Source organism: Phocoena sinus, chromosome 12 (assembly GCF_008692025.1).
Source record: "Phocoena sinus isolate mPhoSin1 chromosome 12, mPhoSin1.pri, whole genome shotgun sequence".
Lineage (NCBI taxonomy): Eukaryota > Metazoa > Chordata > Mammalia > Artiodactyla > Phocoenidae > Phocoena > Phocoena sinus.
The window spans coordinates 7,398,970-7,426,559 of record NC_045774.1 but is presented as its reverse complement, the minus strand read 5'-3'; the positions used below and the strand labels follow the sequence as shown (position 1 = coordinate 7,426,559).

The 27,590-nt window shown below is 42.6% G+C and overlaps 1 protein-coding gene across 1 annotated transcript in view; it reads left to right on the top strand.

Annotated features, from left to right (window-relative positions):
• SLC22A3 (solute carrier family 22 member 3) overlaps window positions 1-27,528 on the top strand; it is an 87,706-nt gene extending 60,178 nt beyond the window's left edge. Inside the window, exons 6-11 of the mRNA XM_032651316.1 lie at window positions 9,808-9,905; window positions 10,025-10,239; window positions 17,709-17,817; window positions 18,558-18,670; window positions 21,900-21,999; window positions 25,986-27,528. Of these exons, the coding sequence (XP_032507207.1) occupies window positions 9,808-9,905; window positions 10,025-10,239; window positions 17,709-17,817; window positions 18,558-18,670; window positions 21,900-21,999; window positions 25,986-26,046 (696 nt within the window). The 3' untranslated portion in view covers window positions 26,047-27,528. The remainder of the gene's footprint in view (window positions 1-9,807; window positions 9,906-10,024; window positions 10,240-17,708; window positions 17,818-18,557; window positions 18,671-21,899; window positions 22,000-25,985) is intronic.
• Window positions 27,529-27,590: the final 62 nt, after the last annotated feature.

The following is a 27,590-nucleotide window of genomic DNA, read 5'->3' as shown; positions in this document are numbered from 1 at the left end:
TTTTTTTCTTGTGATGAGAACTTTGAAGATTTGGTCATGTAGCAACTTTCAAATATGCAGTATGGTATAATTAGCTATAGCCATCAGACTGTACATCATATCCCCTTGATTATTTTTTTGGACATTCTTCATCATTTGATATTTAGAACTTTTCTGTTTCAGCAGCAATCAGTGACATTTATTGGTGCCACTGGGGAGTTCAATGACATGTTTAATCCCATCCACTCACATCAAATTTTGGTGTCCGACCCCTGCCAAGTTCTGAGTCTTCAGGATTAGAGTTTTAGAACTGAGAATGCCATCTGTTTTTCCCTCTCTCTGTCATGTGCTTTAACACCTCTCCTCCCCCAAATCCTCGCAGATTTGTTTTTAAGAAATGAAGCAGTGTTCCACCATGTGACCCACAGCTGCAAGCCATCAACCTTTGCTGATGTTAAGGCTGCACTTTGGATCCCTGGGGAACTCTAGAAAGATGCACTTTTGCTGTTCCAGGGAGCGAGCCCAGTTGTGGGATGGGAGGGGGACTCCCTCTCGGGCCAGACACAATCTCGGAATAAATACCTCCTCTACAGAGCATCCTCACAAAAGAGCTGGCTGAGCCCGAAGTCCAAAACAGGGACCACCAGCCATATGTGGCAGTGGAGCCCTGAAATGTGGCTGGTCTACACGGAGGTGTGATGTGAGAGCTGCACCGTGGATTTCAAAGATTTAGTGTGATGTAAACACATCAACTATCTCATCAGTAATTTCACGTTAATTACATGTTGAAATGATTGTACTGGGGGTAGATCGGATCAAATGCAACATAGTCTTAAAATTAATTTTGCCTATTTCTTTTTACCTTTTTAATGTTGCTACTAGAAAATTTAAACTGACGTAGGTGACCCTATATTTTTATTGGACGGCGCTGGTCTAAGTGTCTGGAATTTGATTTTAACCATTTTAATAAGCGTCAAATACTGATGATCATTTTGATTATGAGCATTGCTTTACCATATGAACTCTGTATGGTGAATACTTTATCTACTCTTGTTTTAAAGTATAATGAGGTTTTTAAAATTTTTCAAGCCACTGTGGGTAATTTCACAAATTCTCTTTTGTGGATGCCGGGCAGCATTATTGCCACCTAGAAGCCGGCCAGTGTTCTATGACGTTAAACATCTACTCCTGGACCTTCTGGTTCTGGCCTTCATCTGACCGATGGGGGTGTCCGTGAGGCGGTGGCGGTGGCGGGGATTGGTGTACCACAGCAGTCACCGTGCACTTCCCCTCGGCCTCACCCAAGCTCTCCAGCTCCTGATGCTTCTAGAAATGACCTATGTAGGTGGTTGAACTTTGGGCACGACTCCTGGTCCTCCAAATCAGTGAACCCCGAATCCTCAAGTAATATTTTGTTTGCACAGACTTCTTAGAGGGTAAAAGGTTCTAGAGAACAGAGCATGTTGGGAATTTGTGACGACACTTACTAAGTCAGTGTTAGATTCAAGAAGAGATGAATTCCCCTTCTCATCAGTGGCTTCACCTTTCCTTGTGAAATATGACAACTGTTGAAAAATCCACCCACTGAGATCAAGCAGGTGAAACTGCAAGGCTGGGAATGCAGCTGCCTGACGCTGTTCCCTCCCCTGCCGGCGCCAGACCCTACCGATCAGCTGGGTTCTTCCACCTAAACCCGGGGGACTCATGTTCCGTCTTGGCCAAGAAGAATAAATGCTAGGAGTCAGCAGCTGAGGCAGGACTTCGTGGATCATCCGGGCTTCTCACCCGAATCTCCAGGGAGGTTGTTAATATGCAGATTCTGATCCGAGGTAGGGCATCTTTAACAAGCTCCCTGGTGACCACACTGTGGACTCATGGACCACACTTTGAGCAACAGGGTTCTCCAAGCGTCATTTACTTGTGTTCACATTTGTGAGAAATTACCCTGTCTAAGGCCTGGGAGATCAACAGTGCCAGGTGAACATTAAATATACCTGGTAAACTTAAGAAAATCTAATAAAAAAGAAATCCATTCCGTTTTTTAAAAAAGGCACAATGACAGTTGTCTTTACAAGGGGCTTCATGTAGGAGTACCTTGAAAAGAATCTCCCCACCTAGTGCATTGTAGTATAAGGTACAGTTTACTAACTGAAAAGATTTTTGAAAGTGCCAAGTGAATTATCGTCTGGAAGTAAAATATCTCTGAAATGTTGTAAAAATAATATTAATGTCAACCGCCTCCATTTCTGAGCACTCACTGTGCGCCAGGCGTGTGTATTGCTGACCTTAAACAAAATTAACAGTAATTGTTATTTAGCGAAAATGAGTTTACTCGGGAATAGCAAAGGAATTACATTTTGGGACACGCAAACTATGGCAATCCATAGCCCAGTCTGAGGAGACAAAGGGAAGGTTAGCTTTAATTAGGTTCTGGGAAGAAATTGGGGAGGGTCATTTTGAACAAAAGTTCATTGGAGGATGAGAGTTTGGGGTTGACAGTTTCACGTCGGTGGCGTTGACAGGCAGTTTGCTGTTACTGAGGACTGTGGAAATCTTTCATCCTCTGCTGTGTAAGTTGAGGTGGGGTGTATGTGCTGTTCATATGCTACTGATGAGAGTTTAAATAATGCGTTGGTAAGAAAATGTTCTGACTAAAATACAGCATCTCTAGCTTGACTCTGGCTGGTTGTCTCTCTCTTTTATTAAAAATTATTTTCTTTATTTTTTTATTTTTATTTTTAGATGTTTGGGGTAGGAATTTATTAATTAATTAACTTTTGCTGTGTTGGGTCTTCGTTTCTGTGCGAGGGCTTTCTCTAGTTGCGGCAAGCGGGGGCCACTCTTCATCGCGGTGCGCAGGCCTGTCACTATCGCGGCCTCTCTTGTTGCGGAGCACAGGCTCCAGACGCGCAGGCTCAGTAGTTGTGGCTCACGGGCCTAGTTGCTCCGCGGCATGTGGGATCATCCCAGACCAGGGCTCGAACCCGTGTCCCCTGCATTAGCAGGCAGAGTCTCAACCACTGAGCCACCAGGGAAGCCCTAAAAAATTATTTTGTATTGAAGTATAGTTGATGTACAATGTCGTGTTAGTTTCAGGTGTACAGCAAAGTGATTCAGTTTTACATACACATGTACCTATTTTTTTTAGATTCTTTGCTCTTATGAGTTATTACAAAATATTGAGTATAGTTCCCTGTGCTATACAGTAGGTCCTTGTTGGTTATCTATTTTATACATAGTAGTGTATATATGTTAATCCCAATCTCCTAATTTATCCCTCCCTGCCTTTCCCCTTGGGTAACAAGAAGTTTGTTTCTTGACGGGAAACCAATCCCATGTCAGGAGAGCTCTGAATACCATATTTATAACAGATTGTTATTTACAATGTCTTTCTCTTTCTTGGCAATTTAAATTAAAATGTCAACTTCAAGAAGTGTTTCAGAAAGGCACCAGAAAGAATTGTAAATAGAGCTGGACTAATCAAAAAAAGATGACTAAAGTATGCTTTTAACATCATTGTTGATGTAAAACAAAATCTTGGCAGAATTAAAAGACAATTAAGAGTCAAATAGAGCAAATAGCCATTAGTTCAGTAAATGAGTGTCGGGGCACCAGCGTGTACAGTTTACCTGTGAGCAACCCCTTTTTCAACGAGTGTCATTACTAGGTAACAAGACTCCAAACAGACAGATGTTGCCAGGAGCATTTCCCATCTTCCTTTGCTCCTAATGAAAGCAGGCAGACACCACTTAGATGGATAAATGTGTGACAAAATACAATGCCAAGCTAGATACGAAAGATAACATTCTGCATGGTTCCATTTATATGAAATTCTAGAAAGGCAAACTGTAATGACAAAACGGAGATGAGGGTTTGCCAGGGGCCAAAGCTGGGGGCAGGGAATTGGCTGCAAAGAGACAGGAGGAGATAGTCCACATCATGATGGCAGCGGTGGTTATATGACTCTACACATTTGTCAAAATTCATTGAAATGTAACTTAAAATTGCTGAATTCTACTGGACATAAATTATATTTCAGTAAAGCAAATTTTTAAATCTATCTATCTATCTGTCTATCTATAATAACCTGACATAGCATTTCTATTCTTTTGTACCTGACTCAGACTATGCAAAATCTGGTAACGCTTTGACAATAGAAAATAAGCATGATTTAATTTAAAAATATAGAGCTAGAAGTTGTTGTAAAAGAATAAGAGCTGCAACAGTTACTACACATGAGTTGCCAAGACTTTCCTGGATGAATTCCATCCAAGATACGGCTTTTAGTCTCTCAAGGTCTTTGGACACCCAGAAAGTGGGTCATCTTTCAGAATATCTGCGTCACTGTAGAGAGCGTGTTAGTAAATCAAAGACCAGCTGGATTTGTTCTTAAACTGGCAAAATACTTGCTTGGAAGCACTATTAATCCTTTCATTTACTGAATGGGGAAAATTGGTTTTATGGTCTCGATTACCTTCAGTTGCTATCAACACTTCGTATTCTGTTGGTGTAGGATATATACTAGGCATTGAACTTGTGCTTAGGAAAAGCAGAGATCATGTGACTGCTTGATTCTAATAAATGTTAAGTTGGAAATTAAGACTAATACTAAATATTTTTATGGAGTAAATTTGAGTAGTGAAACAATTCTTTTCATTCTTTAATGCAAAATTATTTTGCCTAAAGTATTCAGTTACTATGCAAAAGCATTGTTCTGGACTGAATTCTCCAGATAATTCTGCTTTTGGCAACAAGTAACAGGAAACCAACCTAAATGGGCTTAGACAGTAAGCACAGTTCCAGGCTCCTGGATCTGGGATTCTAGAGATAGAACAGCATCCAGGGTTGTTTAGACCTGGGTCTCCACACTGAGCCATGGTTTCCTCTCCTTCTCCACCCTCCACTCGGCTTCTCTCCTGGGGGTAGGATGGCTGCTAAGACCTATTTGAGCCCACTCTTTCCTCATTAATTCCCTGAGGGGAGAGAGAGAAGATTCCTCGGATGCCTCTGACTTAAAGGCAATGAAGGACTTTCCCAGAAGCCCTTTCTCTCATTGGTTCAAATTCGGTCACATGTCTATCCCTCATTGGTTCAGAATGGGTCATGTGCCCAGTCACTGACATAAAGGATAGAATTACCCTTGGATGATCAGACATCCGCCTACAATTGGAAACAGAGTCAGCTTTCCTGACAACACAAATTGATGAAGTATGTGTGTGGGGGGGAGGGGGGATGGTGTAGTGGGGGGGTTCTACTAAGAAAAAGAAAGGGACAGTGATACTGAGTCAATGACAAAAAAAGGTGCATAATGTCTAATTTAAATCCATCGCTTTAAAAGTGAGTTATCTTTTCTTGCTACAAAAGTCATGTAGGTTTAAATTTTAATTTTTTTTAATAATGAAATATTTTCTATACCCCTGTTACCCAGACTCAACAGTTAACTTTTGCTGAGGGTATTTAGGAGATCCTTCCTTTCTTTCTTTTTTTTTTTTTAAGATGTTGGGGGTAGGAGTTTATTAATTAATTAATTAGTTTTTACTGTGTTGGGTCTTCGTTTCTGTGCGAGGGCTTTCTCTAGTTGTGGCAAGTGGGGGGGCCACTCTTCATCGCGGTACGCGGGCCTCTCACTATCGCGGCCTCTCTTGTTGCGGAGCACAGCCTCCAGACGCGCAGGCTCAGCAGTTGTGGCTCACGGGCCTAGTTGCTCCGCGGCATGGGGGATCCTCCCAGACCAGGGCTCGAACCCGTGTCCCCTGCATTAGCAGGCAGATTCTCAACCACTGCGCCATCAGGGAAGCCCCAAATTTTAATTTTAAGAGAATATTGATAGCCAGAAAGAAGAAAGTAAAAGCCACCTTAATCCCACTACCTCTGAGAACCATTAATGATATGATACAAGCATACTTTTAAACAATAAAATAAATATACTCTGCAGACACAGTACAGCATAATGGTGAGCGATACAGACTCAGGGAGCAACTTCCTGGTTCAGCTACTCCTTGTCTGTCTTCGTTGGGTTAACTACTTAGCTTTCCTGTGCCTAAACTTCTTCTTCCCTGTAATGGAAATAACAGTACCTGTATAAGTTCGTCCAGCACTAACCCTCTAGTTCAGAGGTTGGCAGTCTACCGCCTGCAGGCCAGACCTGGCTTGCTGCCTGTTTTGTAAATAAAATTTTATTGGAATCCAGCCACAGCCATCCATTTATATATCCACTTATGGCTGCTTTCACAGAGCAGTGGTACAGTCAAGTAGTTCCAGCAGAGACCTGATAGCTCACACAACCAAAAGTACTTACTATCTGGCCCTTTGCAGAAAAAGTTGGCTGGGTTAGACCATCAGAGCTCTATTGTCTTGTGAGAATTTAACATGTCATAATTCTGTGGTCATGTAGTAACTTAACTAGCCTGGAGACCTGATCAGGAAAAAGTGACATCTGCAGAGCAAGAGGTATTTATTTTATGAGTTAGAAAGAGTTAAGAACCACGAAGAGCTGAAAAATCCCCAAAGGTGTTTAAGTGTCAAATTATCTCTCTGAATTGACTAGAGATCTTGAAATATGTGAAGTTTGATTTCCCCTAAACTCTGGGATGTTGACGTTGGATGGACCAGAATGAAAGTAATTTGTTCAGTCTTATCTAAGACATATGAGTCATGGCTATAGGCAGAAAATAAGAAGATTGAAGAGGAAATAAAAGAGAGTCCATAATAAATTGTTTTGAATATTGCTTTTGAAAAGAAAGGATTGTCCCTATCTGTGTGGTCTGAGTGAACAGTGACGTACATGTGTGTACGTGAGCAGAGCTGTCGGCTCTCCCTGGAGAGAAGAGAACAGTCTGAGATGAACATGACCCAGGTCTAAGTTGTGGAAAAACCCTAAGTGAAAAGATGAGAATCACTGGAATAAGTGATACATTCATGGAGGAAAACGGCTCTCATATGATGAGTGACTTTAATCTTGAATTTAAAGGTCCTCAAAATCTAAATTATTTTAATCAAGGCCAACTTTTCCATAAAACAGTGTTTTAGCTAAAGATTAAATACTTGGTCAAGTGCATAATGTCCTTCTTTAAAATTATACAGAAGTCACCGTCAACTACAAAGAAGTTTTCTAGAATAAAAAGCTTTTTATACAGTCAGCAATGCAGTGAGAGGATTAAGAACAGAGGCTGTCCATCAACTGCCTGGATTTCAAATCCTAGCTTAGCCACCTTCCTTCTATTGAATCCTTAGTGTCTTAAGCCTTGTTTTCCTTATCTATAAAATAGGATCAATAAAAGTACTAGCTTTAGAGAGTCTTGATGAGAATTAAATGAAATAATTCATGTAAAGTACTTAGGCCAGAATCTAAGAAATATTGCACACTCCATAGAAGTTAGCCATTTTAATGTGGGCAATATATAGAAACTAATAGTGAAAAAAATTTTGATAACCTACCATGTAATAATATACAGTCATCCCTTGGTATCTGTGGAATATTGGTTCCACAACCCTCTGCAGATACCAAAATCCTCAGATGCTCAAGGCCCTTACATAGAATGGGTCTCAGTTGATGCTCTGTATCCACATGCTCTGCATCCACAGATTCAACCAGTCACAGGTCCCACGGTCGGTTGAATCCACAGATGCAAAACCTGTGGGTGTGAAGAGCCAACTGTATTGTGATGTACTAAGTTCTTTCACTTACGGTATTTCTGCTGTATTTTTGGAGCAGCAAAGGTGAAGGTAAGGGTCTTAGAATTTCATTTTAATAAGGATTGTATTAGTGACAGTACAGGTCGACTTGCTGCTGAAACACTGCAAAAATACAGTGACAAAAAAGAGAAAAGTTTCTTTTTCTTTAACATGCCCACCCAGCGTTGAGTAGCCCGGCGCTAAAGGCAGCTCTGTTCCATGAGGTCCTCTAGGACCCAGGTTCCATTTATCTTGTTTCTCCATCTTCGCCTGCAATAGGTTGTATAATCAAAGCCATTTCACCAGCATTGTCTTCTTCCATCCTTCAGGAAGGGAAGACAGTGAATGAAGAGCAAGCCATTTCCTTTTTAAAGGATGGGGCACAGAGCTTGTACACATGGCTTCTGCTCCCACCTCATTGCTGAGATCTTAGTCACTGGGCCACCCGTGGTTGAAAGAGAGGCTAGAAGATATGACTTTAGCTAGGCTGCCATGCCCCCAACTAAAATTCCATGGGTTCTCTTACCAAAAGGGAGATGAAAAGAATGGATGGTGGAATCAATTAGCAGTTTTCCACCGGTGTTGCTATGGTAACTACTAATACTGCTTCATTGACCCCGAGATACTGTTAATTTTGAGACACATCATCATTTTAGGCAACACTCAGTAAGAAAAACCATGCTATTGAAACTGGGCACATTGCTTTCTTATCAGCCGAGTTGTAGGACACGTCCTAATTTCGAGATTTTTCAGCTGTGAAGAGTGTGTGTCTTGGTATAGAAGAAATACAGTACTGGAAAGACTTAGGAAAAGAAAGTGATCTAAAGACATCCATTTTTCAGTCTTCTGTGTGTGTGCCTTTCCTTGGGGCAAGCATAGGCAGCAGATATGCAGCTTCAGGTGACCTGTTGAGCGTGATGTTTAGAACAGGTGATTGACGAGGTATTGTACTATCCGCGTGAATTTAAGTCAAATTCCTACGACTGCTGGTAGAGGGACTTTTGACTCAAAGTCTTGGGGAAAAGTTGCCTAGATTTTCACTCATTCTGGACCGGATCTGGAGTTGAGTAAACAGACAGTGAGGGTCCTGTTTTTGCTAGCCAGGGTTCTCACTTAACAGAAGGACAAAGACCGAGGGCTATAGTCTGAGGGAACAGACATGGCCATGGCACTTGACTTCCTGTCTCAACATTCAGTCATCACCCAAACACTGGCTGAACACCAAGCACTTTGCTTGGTGCCACAGCGCAGTCCCTGCCCTCCAAGAACTCCAGAGCTCATGCAGGGAGAAAAATAAGTAGACCCGTAAAGGCATGCAGTTGCATATGGGCTATGATAGAAGTCTGGTAAGTAGAGGCACAGACTGGAGATCATCAGTTCCCAAGTCCTCCCAGTGGCAGGGAAATCAAGACTGGGGAGGTGTAAGGACTCTTCAAGCAGAAGTAACAGAATAAGCAAGTGCATGGAAACGCGAAACAGTGGTCACTTCAAGGGGACTGAGTTATGATCCCTTTGGCACACAGGAGTAGAAGCAGTGGGTATGTCCAGCTTTGTTTCCCTTACAGTGCCTTATACATAGGAGGCAAACAGCAATATTGTTTTAATCGAATTAAAGAAAAGACCAACTTCTTGGATGGCCAAATAGAGATGAGCTGAATTTTCCTGGATCAAAAAGATGCCGGATTCCAGTAAATGGACAGAAGCAAAAAGATACCTTTGGTGCCACGCTTGTTCGGGAACTTACTGTTATTCTAGCTTATTTGGCAACTTAAGGTTTGAGGATTTAATGGATAAAGGAACTTGCTTGGAACTGCTTTCACCAGTTTTATGCTTATTTTCTCCAATTTAATAAATGCATAAGTGTATTTTACTTTAGAACACACCTTTTATCCTTGTTTACTCAGAGCATATAGTACTGCTGGTATTACCGTAAGAATAGATTCTCAATGCAGCAAGTACATCTTTGTGAATTTGACCTCTTACAAAGGCTAGAGAATTAAACTTCTTATTCTCAGGTTTTAAGATGTAATAACGAAAGACCCTGGTCTGTTCAGTAAGATCATCTGGTAGCTTTGAATCTGGTCAATGACAAATCTATAATATGCAGATGTCTCTTGCTGTATATTGCTACTGAAATCTGCTTCTCTTATATAGATCACTGTTACAGATGAGGAAGTTAGTAATCCATCCTTTTTAGATCTGGTGAGAACTCCCCAAATGAGGAAGTGCACACTTATACTTATGTTTGCTTGGTAAGTTTGACTTGTGATGGATTCAAAAGCTTGTGTCAAATTTACAATGCATCCCGTCCTTCAGATCAGGTTGAAGTTATCTCTTACTTGTTCTCCCTTGTCTTTCAATGTTGCTCCAGGTTCACAAGTGCTGTGGTTTATCAAGGACTTGTCATGCGCCTGGGAATTACAGGAGGCAACCTCTATATCGACTTTTTCATCTCTGGAGTTGTGGAATTGCCAGGAGCCCTCTTGATCTTACTAACCATTGAGCGTTTTGGTCGGCGCCTACCCTTTGCGGCAAGCAATATAGTGGCAGGAGTGGCATGTCTTGTCACTGCATTCTTACCAGAAGGTAATTGTCCCCTAAGTCTGTTTGGCAGCCAAGAACTTGAAAAAAATCTTAAAATAATCAAGAATGGAGAACTTGTCTTTAGAAAATGGACCATAGCATCAAAATCGTAGTGCCAGTCGTGCTCTAGTGATGTCACTCTGTTTTCTGCCTAACCAGCCTAACTACTTTGAGTATAAAAGATCGGTTCTATAGATTTTTCTGTTTTCTCCATTTCTCAGTTCATTTATGGATGAAATAGATGTGAGAAATCTAGCTTGGAGTGATGTAGTTTACTTTTTAAAAAATTTTAATTGAAGAAGTAAAAATTATAATTGAAGTTTCAGGTGTACAGTATAGTGATTCATAATTTTTAAAGGTTATGCTCCATTTATAGTTATTATAAAATACTGGCTGTATTCCCCGTGTTGTACAATACATCCTTGTAGATTATTTTATACCTAATAGTTTGTACCTCTTAACCCCCTACCCCTATGTTGCCCCTCCCCACTTCCTCTCCCCAGTGGTAACCCACTAATTTGTTCTCTGTATCTGTGAGTCTGCCTCTTTTTTGTTACGTTCACTAGTTTTTCGTATTTTTTAGATTCCACAGATAAGTGATATCATACAGTATTTGTCTTTCTCTGTCTGACTTATTTCACTTAGCATAATGCCCTCCAAGTCCATGCATGTTGCTGCAAATGGCAAAATTTCATTCTTTTTTATGGCTGAGTAGTATTCCATTGTGTGTGTGTGTGTGTGTGTGTGTGTGTGTGTGTGTGTGTGTGTATACCACATCTTATCCATTTATCTGTTAATGGACACTTAGGTTGCTTCTTGGCTATTGTAAAAACACTGCTGTGAACATAGGGGTACATGTATCCTTTCAAATTAGTGTTTTTGGTTTTTTCTTGGATATAGACCCAGGAGTGGAATTAATGTCATTTATTTCTGATCACCTTTATCCAACTTAATTTTGTGATATCATTGACCCTGTTTCACATTTCTTCCACGTGGCCAATCCCATGTGAAACACTGAGGTTGCAAAGGGAAGGAAAACACGTCTTGACTTCAAAAGGTTGACAACCTAGTGAGGAATATAGACACTTCAATGCTCTCACAGCAAACTGTGATAAATGAACTAATAGAATGATTTACAAGGTTTAGAAATAGGAAAAAAAAGGTGCAAGAAGTGATGAATCCATGGGGATAGTCAGGAGAAGCTTCCCAGAGGTGAAAACTAGGCACGTATGAAGAAGGAAGAGAAGTGTGCCCTACAGAGGGGAAGGCTAGGAGTGATTTTACAAAGGAAAGCATGGTTCTCAGAAGTACGCACCACCTTTGATCGTTCGGGAACCAAACGTTCTTTGTTATCACAGGAATATCCTGGCAAAGAGGCTGAGGGATCATCTGTCACCAGTGGAGATGGCCTCACAGCCAAGGCCAAGCCAAGAGCTTGGGCGCCTCCACCGTGAGCTTCAGGTGGAGGACAGGTGGCCTCCAAGTGGCTGTTGCAGTTTGGACAATGGCAATGAGGAGGAGAGAGGCTGAGAGCAGGAATCAAGGTCGTGGCAGTCGGGCCTGAATGGGAGACAGTGATTTCAGAGATGTTTCAGAGTTAAATTGGGGGGTGGCGGGGGCCTTGATGACCGGTGTGTGGTACAGAGGTTGTCAGTGACTCCAAATACACTGTTAATGGAAAGCCGGTTATCTCTGCCTCAGAACACAGCGGGCACTGGACAGAGGAAGCCTTTCAAACTCCCAGGGAACGTGTGTTTTAGAGCAGATCTATTATTTCAGCATTTCAGGTGGTGTGGGGGTGGGAGGTGGCTGGCAGAGCTGGAGTCTCTGTTAGTTCTTTGTGTCAGCACAAGAGAAGCTGCCTTTTCTTTTGCGAATCCTCTGCGGATCAGGGAAGAACTGATAATACTGTGGAAGTCGAAACAGTCAGACATTTACAGATGAGTTTATTAATTAAATAAGGATTTATGAAATCCCAAAACATCAGATAGACCCTACCTATTTAAATAAAATTACAGAAATGCCCATCTTCAGAAGAGAAGGGTGGAAAAAAAGATGTGAAGTCCTGTCATACTGGAATGGTTGATGATAAACAACTGACTGTTTACATTTATCTCATTTTTCTTGAGCGTATTAGTTTCCTAGTGCCGCTGTAACAAAGTACCACAAACTGGGTGGCTCGCAACACAGAAATTCATTCTCTCACACACCTGGAGCCTGGGAGTCTGAAATCCAGGTGTGGGCCAGGCCATGCTCTCTCTGAAGGCTCTAGGTGAGGACCCTTCCCTGCCTCTTCCTAGCTTCTGGTGGTTGCCAGCCATCCTCGGCATTCCTTGACATCATTCCAATCTCCCCTCCATCTTCACATGACCTTCTCTGCATCTCTGCGCCTTAACTTAACCATTATATCCGCAAAGACCCCTATTTTGAAATAAGGTCACATTCTGAGGTTCTGGGTAGACATGAACTTTGGGGAACACTATTCAACCTACCACATTGAGTTAACACATTATAAGAGCTGGGGAAGAGATTGGCCAATGCGCATCTATTTAGTGTCTTTTAATTTCTGCCAGTAAACTAAGAATAGAGATAGTGCAGTGAACAAGACAGACGTAAGTTCTGTCCTCGGGAATTATGCACAAGTTAGTAGAAGGTGACAGATCAGGAACATTGGAGACCTCACTGTTCTTTCTGTTTTACTTCGGCACTTTTTCGTTTTAGGTTTAATTTTTAAATGTAGTTCCCTAAGACAGCGTCATCTGTTCTCATTGCATCTGGAACAGGAATCAAATATTAATTACGTATTCACTGCATACGAAGTTAGGAAAGTGGAGAGAAAGAGTAATGACTGAAGTGTGGCCCATCTTTCCATTATGTAACTTTCCCCAGAAGATCTTCTCTGGCCTTAGATTGACTGGGATGACTTTAACGTGTGTCGCATTCAGCATGATCCCAGAAATCATTGAAGATCGTACGTCCAAACCAATATTGAAGGAACTAAGGGGGTGAGAATCAAGCTATTTTATAGAGAACACTCTCATATATTAGAAAATATAAGGCAAAGAATAGATTTTTCTGTTTGGTCCGATCAGTTTTATTTTGTAGACAGAATTTCCCAATTTAAGCCTTAGAATTGTTCTCAGCAACATTGAAAATGAATTGCTCTTATTCTGGATACATTTTTATTTGTATATCCTGCAGATTCGGCCGCTTTTATAGTCACACGCTGGTCATAATTGACTGCTAAGAATAAGTTCAAATCCCTAATGCTGGGAGACGCAAGAGGGAAGAGATATGGGAACATATGTATATGTACAACTGATTCACTTTGTTATAAAGCAGAAACTAACACACCATTGTAAAGCAATTATACCCCATAAAGATGTTAAAAAAAAAAAAAGAACACTGAAAAAAAAAATCCCTAATGCTGTGTGTGAGTGCCACATATTAGCAGAGGTTTCTTGCTTGTGTTGACATCCTTACTTCCACTTAAGGGAACCTCGGGACTTGGTTACTTGGGCTGTTGAATTAACATTAGAAAGACTTTTCCTCTCAGCCTTTCTTGACATCATCACCAGGATGACTGCCCCTGAAGAGAATACTGAGTAGCCTTCTAGGGGAATCAGCTCTAAAATTATCTCAGAGAAAACGGTTTAACCAACTTTCCATCCACTAAGCATGACTTTTCATGGTCTGAAGAATGAACTTCCGGAAAAGAAAGGCTTTCAGGCTGTATCCTCATCTAAGACTCACTATTTCTGACCCCAATTTTTTTATTTTATTTTATTTATTTATTTTTTTTGCAGTACGTGGGCCCCTCACTGTTGTGGCCTCTCCCATTGCAGAGCATAGGCTCAGCGAGCCCGCTCCGCGGCATGTGGGATCTTCCCTGACCGGGGCACGAACCCGTGTCCCCTGCATCGGCAGGCAGACTCTCAACCCCTGCGCCACTGGGGAAGCCCGACCCCAATTTTTTAACTCTAATTAAAGCCTGAAAAATAAAGAGCTTTCTAAATCCATACTCACCTGCCATCTTTAATTTGACTTTATTCAAGATGGCTGCAAACTCGGCAGTTTGGGTAAGTCTTTTTGAAATGAAAAAGTTGTCTCGGACTTTTCTCTTTAAGTAAAAAGTAAGTCTGTTTATCTTACTTACTAGGAATTTTCACTACATTTTATTTCAGAACTCAGAGCAGATGGTGCATTCAGAGGAGATGTAAAATTGTGTTTGTTTAAAATCCTGCGTCCTTTCTTCAAAACTTGAGGTATTATTCTCAGTAATCTCTACCAGCTTGACCAAATCCCCGTCAGAGGGACTTTCTTTCTCTGTGTTCTCAGGAGTTCATGGGAGGTAGTTTCAGTTTCAGTCCTCATTCTTAACTTGTCTTGTTGTTTTCTGCCATTGCTACCGGAAAGATGTCTATTGCCACCCCAGGGTGAACTTAGCATATTACAGGGATAATCAGAAGTTTTTATGTGCATACGTAATAGTCATACATAACTTACACCTCCTATGAATTGTTTTCATTTTACCCTTTAGTTAAAATGAGCAGTGCAGTGCCTTTGGGACTTCTCTTTTGTTACACATTTCAACAAAATCTCTGTCCCAGAGCAGTTAGATACTGGCCTTTACTTCTTAGAAAGAGTTGAGGACCTTGAGAAAACTTGACAGCATTTTCTTAACGTTTTACTGAATTGACTATTTATTTATCTGTACTCACGGAGCTAACCACATACATTTCTCATGGAGGGGGGGAGGGTGTGTGTGTGTGTGTTTTAATTTGGTTCCTCGGTTTTTGTTTGTGTTTGTTTTTCCGCAGTCAGTTATAAACTTAAATTGTCACTGAAGTTGTCAGTGGGACTCACTTGTAGAGCTGTCGTGATTCAGTAGAAAAAACTATAGCTTAAGAACCTAACCTGGGTAATCAAGTTCTTTCCACGGGAGCCAACAGCGTTCTTCTCAGCAGCCTGAGAGCGGCGAGAGGTTGCCTGGTCAGGCCGGGACCCAGGGAATCTGAGCGCCAGTTGCCACTTAAGTTCCCCAGCATCTGGCACCGCAGCACCTGCTCACTGAAGGAGGGGGTGGAATGCATTTCCTAGTCTCCCTCCCTGGCCTTAACGAAAAAGTAAAGGCTAAGTAAAACACTTGTTTACAACTGGGCCAGAGCAGATGGCGGGCCCAGTGCATCAGCACGACTGTGCTGTTGTTCACTCCCTGGTGTGACGTTAATGTGAGTACTGCAGGTGTCCTCAGCTGGGAAAAACATCAAGGACACCAGGGCGTCCTCGGCCAGTTTGCAATCAACATATAACAAACTGGAGCCTCCCAGCAATGATCTGGATTCTGGAACCCTCTTTTTCTTTGCTTGCCCTCCTAGGCAACTGTTTTATTTAATGAGTTTTAGCTTTTTTATTGGTTGAATATTCTCTAAAGAGAACACACAGAAGGGGAGTTCCCTGGCGGTCCAGTGGTTAGGGCTCCTCGTTTCCACTGCAGGGGGCATGGGTTCGATCCCTGGTGAGGGAACTAAGATCCTGCATGCCGTGTGGTGCAGCAAAAAAAACCAAACACGTAAATCTCCTGAGCTTCATCCTTTCTCTCGTCCTCCTGATTCATGCCTACTTTTCTACTAAAAAATTATATATTCAGGAAAGCGTGATAATTCTAAAAGACAAGAGGACCCTTTAGTGCTGAGCAAGCATAAATAAATATGAGTACAAAGGGAGAAGGTTTCCTTTTCAAAGATGGAAGCCAGGCATATGCTGAATGCCCTTGGCTTTGCTCTGGAGAGTAGATAAGCTGCTGTTCACGCGGTCATATGTCCTCACCCAAGTCTACTAAGAAAGGATGGCATAAAATCAAAACTATTGATACAATGAGATACCGCCTCACACCCGTCAGAAAGGCCATCATTAAAATGTCTACAAGTAACAAATGCTGGAGGAGGTGTGGAGAAAAGGGAACCCTCCTACACTATTGGTGGGAATGTAAGTTGATGCAGCCACTATGGAAAACAGTATGAGGTCTCTGTTGCCATATGATCCTGCAATCCCACTCCTGGGTATATATTCAGACCAAACTTTTGTTCAAAAAGATACATGCACCCCTATGTTCATAGCAGCACTATTCACAGTAGTCAAGATGTGGAAACAATCGACATGTCCATCAACAGATGAATAGATAAAGAAGATGTGGTATATGCATACAATGGAATATTACTCAGCCATAAAAAAGAATGAAGTAATGCCATTTTCAGCAACATGGATGGACCTAGAGATTATCCTAGTAAGTGAAGTAAGTTAGACAGAGAAAGACAAATACCATATGATATCACTTATATGTATAATCTAAAATACAACACAAACAAACTTATCTACGAGACAGAAACACACTCACAGACATAGAGAACAGACTTGTGTTGGAGGGGGAGGGATGGAATGGGATTTGGGGGTTAGCAGATGCAAACTATTATATAGACAATGGATAAACAACAAGGTCCTACTGTAGAGCACAGGGAACTACATTCAACATCCTGTGATACACCATAATGGAAAAGAATATGAAAAAGAATGTACATGTATGTATAACTGAAGAAACTCACACAACATTGTAAACCAAATATACTTCAATTAAAAAAAAAAAGGATGGCATCAACTGCACAACTTTTAGGAAATTTAGAGCACTGACTTTTTAGAGCAAAAATGGTTTATGCCTTCTTCCCTTAAAGCACAAAGGAAAGAAAATATTTAGTAGAGAACATTTGGCATTTCCCACTAGTTACTATGGAGGAAAGGAGTGTTTCCTCATATAACCAAAGCAGCCCTAAAACAGTTCATTTTTAAATGAATGAACAAACCAGCATTAAAGAATCTGGCTCCTTCTGGATGATTTCGTAGGCAAAGTAGAAAGACCTGGGATGAGGGAAATAAGGAAAGACATACGCCCTGGTGATGACGCACGGCAGAGATGTCCCCTCCCGGAGATCTCAGTCCTTGGAGCAAGAAACCAAAGTCAGTTTCAGGTCCAGATCTTTCCTGGTCTGTTGGGAACAGTGATTCTGTGTGTCATCACTAAGGGGTATGAACAGAAAGAGGGCAAATGGGCGTCAGACTGCTGTGATGGTTTTCAAGGGCACAGGCAAAGACTGCCTTCCAGACAGAAGGCCAGTGTACTCAGGCCCTCTAGGAAGGCACTGCTTGGAACATTGTTTTCAAGGTAGCAGCTTCTCAACAAATGCCTTGACTTGTATTTCTGTAATCCAACCCTGCTCGGGAAGGCAGCTGGTGCACTAAATGCTAGCTGTCCTCCCAGTTGCTGCTGCTGTTGAATTTGGGCTACAATATTAGGAGGCATCTACCATTTGCACTTAAAATGAGCAGATTTACGGCCGGGAGAACACTAAGCAAATGCCCTTTGTTGTTTTGTAAAATTGTATTGAAAGCAGACCCTTGCAAATTTTCTGTTTTTGCAGGAATACCCTGGTTGAGGACCATTGTTGCTACCCTGGGAAGATTAGGCATTACCATGGCCTTTGAAATTGTTTATTTGGTGAATTCAGAATTGTACCCAACAACATTACGGTAATTCCAACATCCGTACCGTGGTTTCTCCTAAGTAATTCTGCAGCCGCATGTTTGAAGTTGACTTAAAAACTATGAAATAGTTTTCTTAGCTTGGCGACCTATTACCCTGGGCTGGATTCAGCCCGTGGAAAAGCTAAGTTTTGAGTTGTAGCTTCTTTTTGCATTATTATCATCAATATCTTCGTACACAGTTGGGGGTTTGTGGAAAGGCACTAGACCTGAAATCAGAAAATCTGGGTAGCGTGCTTGCGTCATGGGTTACACCTTCCTTCATCAGCAGGGCTCTGTGTAAAGGCTACAGCCTCTGTTCTGACCACACTCCACAGCCGATTATTGAAGGACAAGATGAAACAATGTGCATAGCTAGGGCAGGTTGGCCTCCTTCCTTGGGGGAATATTCCTGAGCACACCTTACCGCCAATCTGGGGTGCCAAGGAGACACATAAGCGCCACAGAGCAGGCTGGGTAGTGAGCCGCTGATGGAAGATTGATTTCCACCAATACTGTAGACCCGCCCCCGCCCCCAACTAGCCTCACTGTGACTCAGCTTTTACCCAGACGTGAACTGGTGCAGGTTGGAAATGATGCGCTTAGGGTATGAGAGAGGAGAAATTTTCAAAGTTAAAAGCTAGAGAAGTGGGAAATGTTGTTACGATTTCTCTGTTACTTAGATATCTGAAAATGTTATGTATCTTGAATTTATTTAAATACTTTAAAACAATTTTTTTGTTCTGCAGAAACTTCGGAGTTTCACTGTGTTCAGGTTTATGTGATTTTGGGGGGATCATAGCCCCGTTTCTGCTCTTCCGCTTAGCGGCCGTTTGGCTAGAACTACCTCTTATCATCTTTGGTAAGTTCTCACTTTACATCCTATTCTTAAATGCTCTCATCCACATTTTCACATTAATAGAACCTAAAATGATCATCAGGCTGGATATCAATTTTAACCATTTGCTCTTTTTATAACAGCTGTTTCCGTTTTGAGGAACCACAATGAAATGTGGACCCTAAACCATTTACATTTACTTTACATTAAGGGTTGCTATAAAAAAGTGTTCAGTTTAGCTTTCTTTGTTGAGGTTCTGAGTTAAAATCAAATATTATGAAACTTTTTTATAATATTGTGGAACATAACCAATAATTTTCCAAATAGGACCAAATAATAGGACCCTCTGTATGTTTAAAAACAAGCCTAAAAACAAATTGTATTGTTAGGTGCTCCATGTCTCTCAGTATTGTATCTGCATGTGCTTTGGTGCTAAGCACACCGTGCCCAAAGACCAGAGGACGCAGAAGCCCTTGCAGACACGTACCGTAACCTCTTCGATGCCCCTCAAGTTCATACCCTCCTTCCGACCTTCAATCTTCACGAAACTCACGAAGGGATAGAACCATAGCATAGGGAGGCCCCTTAGGGTAATTCAGTCCAGTGCATCTCCAGTGCTGTTTCTGCCCAGATCTCATACCCTCCTCAGCAAGAGAGGATGCCGGCTGGCCCCTTGCTCACCTACCTTTCCTCCACCTCCACTTCCTTGCTCCCGGTAGAGGTTTTTCACCCATCGCTCCGCAGTTTAAGCTCCAACGAAAACATTGCATCCGTGAGGGCATACGTCCGGAGGAATGCAGGCGTCCTTCAGCTGTGCTGGGGACCATAAAGTCGGCTTCTAATCACTGACACCAGTGATTCCATAAAAGATCATTTCAAACTCTTTCACGGGATCTGATAAACAAGCTCAGCATTGATTCTGGGCCAGCGTGAAAAAGCAAAGAGGGGCCACTGTGCAACCAAGACAGAGCTGCCTGACAGCCCAGGCCGTCGAGGTTCGGGGCTTGCCTGTGAGCCCGGCTGGCGGAGCTGGGCGCTGGTGCCGCAGGGCAGGCCCTTGCTTCGCAGAGTCTGGCTGGGGAGGGAGCCAGTCACAAGGGAGTGTGATAAATAAGGGCGCCATGAGAGCACATCGCAGGGAGCACCAGCCCCGTGGAGTCAGGGAGCAAGGGGGCCGTGTGGAGGTTGAATAGGAATTATGCACGTGAGAGGTGTGGGCTGGTGCTCTAGGCAGCGGGAAGGCCTAGAGTAAGAGGAAGTTAAAGGACAGAGTGCAGTGTGTAAGTTGGGGCCTGAAGAGAGATGCAGCTGGGGAGGTGAGCTGGGGCCGGACCATGGAGGGTCTTCTCCGATGTGCAAAGGGTCTGCTCTTTATCCAAAGAGCAGAGTTTCAAGCCGGGGTTAACAGTGTCAGGTTTGCATTTTAGAGACATGACTCTGATGGCAGGTATGCCTATGAGTTAGAGGGGGACAATGCTACTGGTGAGACGATTCAAAGAATGTTGGTGTAATCAGGTAAGAGATTTCATAAGGACTGGGTCTAGGGTGATGGCGCTGAGAATGTTGAGGAGTGGAAGGATCCACAAAAATATATTGGAGGTTGAATTGGCAAAAGGGGGTGATTGACGGGACGAGGGCCAGAGGGACCAGGGAGCTGGCAGCCGGCCTCCGGGCTGGCAGCACCGTAGGTGGCGGGGCCAGTCCTAGTTTAGTGGATGTCAGAGGTGCCCGTCTGCAGGAGGACGCGGAGGGATACTGTTTGTAGCATGAGGTGCCTCTAAGAAATCCAAGTTGAAATGGTGAGAGGCCAGTAGGTTTGATGAGCTGAGTCGGGAGCAAAGTGTGGCCTTGTGATGAAGGTTTGGAAGCCATCTGGATGCAGATAACCACTGAAACCATGGGAGTGACCGAAACCCCGTCTACAGGGAACAGGACCGAGTGAGAGGAAAGAAGGGGGCCCAGCATGGAGCCCTGAGGAACGACAGAACATCCAGCATAAGCAGAGGGAGAGGAACCAGCCAGGGGATGAGAAGGGATGCAAGAGGGGCAGGAGGGAAACCGGGAGCGCGTGGTGCAGGGAAGCCCGGGGACGGCGGGTGAGGTCACCAGCCGCCTGAGCTGCCACGAGGCCAGGCAGCAGAGACGAGAAGCGGGGCCACTGCACCTGGTGGTGGCAGCAACTGGCGACCTGGCTGGAGCAAGGCCAGAGGGGATGCGGAGCAGAGCTGGATCAGGGCAGGTGGAGCTGGGAGGTGACTCTGGCCCGCCAAGGTCAGCTGTCAAGTTTTCAAGAATTTTTGAGCCAGTTTAAACACATCCATCATTAAAAATGGAGTATATAAAATAGATTAAGAGCAGAGGTAATAAATACGCACACCTCATCAGTTCCTGATTCATTGAGTTCTACAGCATCTGTCCCCGAGGCTGGTGCGTCCACCGTAGTCCACGGTGGAGATGCTGCCGCCCATCTCCCCAGAGCCTCACTCGCGATGTCACACTGCTGGTTTGAATCGCTCGCATCCATGCTGGGTGTATTTACACCACAGAAACAGGGAAATGCTGCTGCACGTCAGGACTTTATTTTCTGGAGAGCTGGTTGTTAGACATTTACCAGCACAGCTGGGATATGAAGATGTGTAGAAAATAGGAGAGGATGGTGTTTCAAGAATTGCGGTTCTAAAGAACGGAAGAAGGGAGGATGGTGAGGTTGATAGAAGGCTCTTTAAAGAGGAGAGATTTGAATATGTTTCAAGGCGTCCACTGACGGGTTAAAGGTGCTGGAGAGAGCAGATGAATCGCTACAGCGCGGAGCCCACAAAGACGCCAGGAGATGCTCTCGGGCAGATGTGGGCACGAGTCTTGGGTGTCACATGATGGAAGCGGGAAGGGGAGGGGCAGGGTGCAGTGAAAGGAGGCTGAGGGACTCCTTGCTGGTGGCTTCTATGTTCCCTGTGAAGTAGGAGGTGAGGGCTTCTCGGAGTGTTTGGCACTTGGTAGGTCCTCAGTAAATTGTGAAACGAGTGAATGAATGGATGGATGCCAAGAACACAGGAGCGATGGAACTGTCTAGAGTTGGAGGAAGGCTGAGAACCTGTGAAATCATGACAGAGGAACGCTGGGCAGGGTGACCAGAGGGCTGCTGCGGGGCAGGATGAGTCCAGGTAGTGAGCACAGCGGCTTCCAGACTGAGCAGGGGGCCATGAGGGGGCGCTGTGCGTTCCCGGTACCGTAACGCCTTTCTCCTGTGCCACAGGTATCCTGGCATCTGTCTGTGGTGCTCTTGTGATGCTTTTGCCTGAAACCAAGGGCACTGCCCTGCCAGAAACAGTGGATGATGTAGAAAAACTTGACAGGTACGGTACAAAATTCAGCATATCCTAAGTAAAAGCAGCATTTCAAACCCACTGGGAAAGGACGGTGCTAAGAAAATTGAATATCCAGGGGGAAAAATATAATATTAAATCCCTGTCTTACATCTGAAGCAAAAAGTTCAAAGTAGATTTAAAAGGTTAATGTAAAGCAAATCTGTAAAAGAATATGTTTTATTTTTTAAATGTGGTTATGAAGAGGGAAACATTTCTAAATAAGGTGTTAAAACTCAGAAGGAATCTAAAGGAAAGAGACTGATGATTGGACAAAGTAGAAATAATTTAAATGTGCATCGATAGGCAACCGATGGTGAAAATGATAATATATCTATAAAATAATTGAGATATATCTATATGGAAAGACATGGAGAGATTTTCAAGATGGATTACAAAGTGAAAAGTCACAGAACAATGTGTTACAGTATTTATTAAAAAATAAAACCAAGAGTAATCCCTCTCTATAGCTAGATGGGAAAATAAATGCTAGTCAGATGATGATAGAATGGTAGCTCAATCGATAGATGGATAGATGAATGATAAGTGATACATAGACAGATAGAAAGAAGATAGGAGAAGGACAGTGAGAAAGAGACTGAACTTGGGAAAAGGGTGTCTAAATGGTGTACAGGGAAAGCTAATATCCAACCAACACATGAATATGAAATATGTTTCTGTTATATCAAGAAAAATCCACAGTACACATATTCTAATCTCCTCTGAAATCTTCCATAATAAAAAGACAGGAGGAGAGAATATGAATATGAGAATGCATAGGAAAGGATCTAAAATGATAAAATATACCCTCTGGGGATAGAAATCGTTCGGGAAGTGGGGTGTGGAAGGGAGGACATTACTTTTATACCCCATAGACTTCTGAATTGTTCGATTTTTTATTTTTGTAATTACAACTCATGGTCTTGTATCATTTGTGAATTTTATTTTTAAAATTTTTTTAAGTTTTCTGGCTGCACCGTGTGGCATGTGGGGTCTTAGTTCCCTGACCAGGGATCGAACCTGTGTCCCCTGCATTGGAAGTGTGGAGTCTTAACCACTGAACTGCCAGGGAAGTCCTCATTTGTGAATTAAAAAAAAATAATTTAACAGCTAATTTTATTTATTTATTTTAAATTTATTTTTGGTTGCATTGGGTCTTCATTGCTGGGCACGGGCTTTCTCTAGTTGTAGTGAGCGGGGCTGCTCTTCGTTGTGGTGCGCGGGGTTCTCATTGTGGTGGCTTCTCTTTTTGTGAAGCACAGGCTGTAGGCACGCAGGCTCAGTAGCTGTGGCTCGCGGGCTCTAGAGCGCAGGCTCGGTACTTGTGGTGCACAGGTTTAGTTGCTCCACGGCATGTGGGATCTTAGTTCCTGGACCAGGGATCGAACCTGTGTCCCCTGCATTGGCAGGCGAATTCTTAACCACTGCACCACCAGAGAAGCTCCTAACAGCTAATTTTAAAAATAAAAATCAATCTTCTAAACAGTGACCTAGAAATTAAGAGTATGGACCTCTAAATATTTAAAAAGTGTATCAAAAGTCTTTATGACAAGACTGAAATGTTAGTAACCTCATGGCAGTTTTATTCTTCACTTGACAGACTGGGAAGAGAATAGAAACCGACATTTTTTAGGTCCTTATATACGTGATCAATGGTTTCATATACGTCATTTCATTTAATACTCAAAGTGATTTTGTGCAATACAAGTTCTTGTCGTTACTGTTTTGTATGCTAGGAAATCTACGCTCAGAAAGACTTCACAACTTCTACATGCTAGTGCTGGGATTGATATTGTCCGGTGTACAGGCGTGACTGTTGTTTTGGATAGTTTTATTATCTTATGCTGTATCCTACTTGATTATGAGTATTTTAGTAGCAAGAATCCCCTGGTAGTATTGGAAATTTCTCTCTTCATATCCTCTTTTAATGAGGTCCCATCCCCCTCCCCAGAGATAGGCGACCATCGCTCAGACGTATTTCAACCAGACCTTTAAAACCTATACAGTGATTTCATAGTCCTATTTCTTGATGCTATTTTGAAAAATAAGATTGACGAATCGTCTCAGAACTTTCCTAAGAAAGGCTTATCAGTGTACTCAAAACCAAACCACCAGCCGACTTCTAACAGGACTGGCCAATCAGAGCACAGGTGGACATTCGTCCCATGAAGTAACCCAGTCAGATTCTTGTGCTTGTTTGTAAGTAAACTGATAGGTAATGGCTTATTCCTCAACCAAAGCTCTACCTATGTTTTACCGTAAAACAATGCTATGTGAAGCCTGAGGTGTGGTGGGAGATTCTCTTTAAGACATTGCCATTTTATAAACCAAAATTAAGTTAAGAAATTTATAAAAGGGGGGACTTCCCTGGTGGTCCAGTAGTTATGAATCTGCCTTCCAACGCAGGGGACTCGTGCTCGATCCCTGGTTGGGGAACTAAGATCTCACGTGCCGTGAGGAAACTGAGCCCACACGCCACAACTACTGAGCCCCCGTGCCACAACCAGAGAGAAGCCCGCGTGCCACAGTGAAAGATCCCGAGTGCTGCAACTGAGACCCGACGCAGCCATAAATAAATAAACAAATATTTTTTTTAAAAGAAATTTATAAAAGGTATCAAAACTGTCCTCTTGAGTGTTACATCATGGAAAGACTTGCATCATCCAGAAAGGATAGACATGCTGCTAGCTGTGTCATCACAGACAATTATGTGGTTTGTATGAGCGTATGGGGGCCAGATCAGGGTGGGCGGTGCCCAACCCTGTCACCCCAATTGCAGTCATGCTAACAGACCAAAGGAAAGAAGACTATATAAGGTTAGATAAAGCAGGGGAAATGGTGAGAAAGGAAATAGGATTATCTTCAAATAAGATATCCAAACTTTAAGGGCAACTTCTCGTGGGCTGATGCCCTGCAGGATCTGTTCGGGGCTGGGGTACGCAGGAGAGCATCCCGGCCGGGATTATAGGGTCAAAAGTAAGAAGTTCAGTGCTGACTGTTGGTGGCACAAGCCTGGGAATGTGTCGTTGGAGTTTTGAGACGTCTAACTCAGTGGTGCAGAGTTCTTTTCCCGCACATCTGCTGCCCTCTCTTGTGAATGCCCTCTGTGCCAACCCTCCAGCGACAGGGACTGCATCCTTCTGTTTGACTCGACTCCATTTGCTGCGGCTCATTTATAGTGAGCGTGATAGACTCATTCTTGATCCCCAGACCAGTCAGAGGTCAGATTTTCAAACTCATCAGGAAAAAGTGGAGGAAGAGGGAGTGATTTGAGATCAAGACTCTTTCGCCAATTCAATCATATTAAAAATAGAATTAAACAATTGGAAGAGATGGAGTTCTGGAGGTGAGAAGGCCATCTCAATGGCGTGCAGGGAAAATTAATATCCAAGCAGTACATACACAGGAAGAATTCGTCCAACAAAAATTCAACTTACATGAATTTTTTTCTGTTTGTAAATTTTCATAATTAAAAAATTGGGTAAATTAATTAATTATGCCTGGTCCCTACCCTTGAAAAAACGTCTGATAAAAGTCTGATCTATGGTTTTACAAGTTAAGCACACTGATTGCATTCTATAATCACTTACTCAGGAACAAAAACTACTTAGCCCCAAGTTATGGAAACCTGTTAGTATTTTCCCTTCTACAACAGCACTTAGTCATTTTCTCATTTCTGCTTTCTTTTGTTCACATCAGCAGCTCATTTCCAAACCATCTGTTACGGAGTAGAAATTCATAAAGAATTTATATGTGCTATAATGCTAATTAACCCCTGCCTAGGGATTGAGGGCAGGCAAAAAATGACCTGGAGACAGTTAATTTTGTTCCCTTTGAGTTGGGTTTTTATGAGTAGTTATGCATGTGTGTATTCGATCAAAACCAACTATGAAATTGAGTCGTAACAAAAAGACTTCCTTCTCACTAGTTGTGTAACCTTTTATAAGGACTTTCTCTTTTCTCCTTTGTTTTGTTAGTCCACATTCCTATAAATGTGGCAGAAAAAAGAAAACTCAAGTTTTGAGCTCTCACCTTTGAGCCCCCTGCCAAAGATGCAAGGAAAGAGCTATTCAGGCTGGTCCCCCCAAGAAACCGACGTGCCTTGCAGAGACGTGTGTGTTGTCCACTTCAGCTGTGCAGCTCCAAGTGTTTTCAGTACTTTACAAAGACGTTCAGACTATCCAGAGTATTTTTATACAGCGCCGGATGAATCAAGACTCATCGTGCTGTCAAAGTTTCTGGGAACATGTAATATGTGACCGGTTTAGCCAAGAGCCCGTTGTGTGCACAGCTCCTCCTGAGGTTTTTTCTCACGCTGGGGCAGTGTCTCTGACCCACTGGGTTACGGAGAGACAAGAGAAGCCCCACCCAGTTCTCAATGACGGTTCCGTCAAGAATGCAAGATGTGCAAACCAAGGATCTGGGGCAAGTGTACAGGAATGGGTTCATCAAATCTGATCAAGACGTGGAGGCTCTGAACGGAGGGTTCTGATGATTGCAGGGAAGATGAAGATTTGGGGATCTTGTTAATGCAGAGACTGAATCTAAGGACCTCGGGCCACCTGGCTCTGAGCCTTTGCTTTCTCCTCTCACCTTGAGCCCCTTAAGCTCCTGGAGCATCTAGGTTTGCAGGCACTTTTAGGCCTTGTTCCAGAAATAAGAACAAATCTGCTGGACAATTCAAGGATTTGGCTCTATTATTTATAAAATCAGATTGGTCCTGAGATGATTCAGGATGACTGCGGTCCTCCTTTAGTGGACACCTAGAGCCACATATTCAGTGTTTTACTGATGAAACCCATGGACTACGAATTCATGGGTCTTCAGATTTTAATCATACAGGGATATTTATCTTACATGTGTGAGTTCAGCTCTGTGATGATGCCCACGGTCAAGAGTGAAAACTATGGACAAATCTCATTCAATCTTGACACTTTTGACTTGTCTTGGGAAGAAGCTTACATTTTAGTTTGAAAGAAAGGTCAGTTATATCCATGCTTAAAAGAACTAGCAGAAGTTTATATTGTACATGACTTTACAGGTACTAATAAGGGATTTGATCTTTCTTTTTTGTTACTGAGACTTTTTGAAATGTGGAGTTTAAATACAAATATGCTGTCTTTATGATGTCCTGCTTTCTGTGTCACATTTGTTATATTTTCAGGTTCAGTATGTATCTTATGCAGAATTGTTTAATGAATTATTTTGGGTGGACAGGTAAAATGTGAGCCAAAGGGAAACCTTGCCAGTGAGGAAGAAAGTTTCTATGTGAACGTGTGACGATATGTACGGTGTACGTGCTAATTGTAAAATAAGTTTTTAATCCTTAAAGCACATCAGAATTGAATATGAATACTTTATTTTTCAATGAAATAGACACAGTTCTTTAAGGGTGTAATGCTGCATTTACCCTTTATTCACACACCCTTGTATTTTTGTTTCTTTTGCATTTTTCTCTTTGCTGTGAGATGGCTGTTGCTTCTTGATACGATCACCTTGGAATTGTATTTTGAGTTGACATTTGGGTTCTGATAACAATAAAAAAATGTAAATTGTCAAGAAAAATCAATTGGCATCCTTTC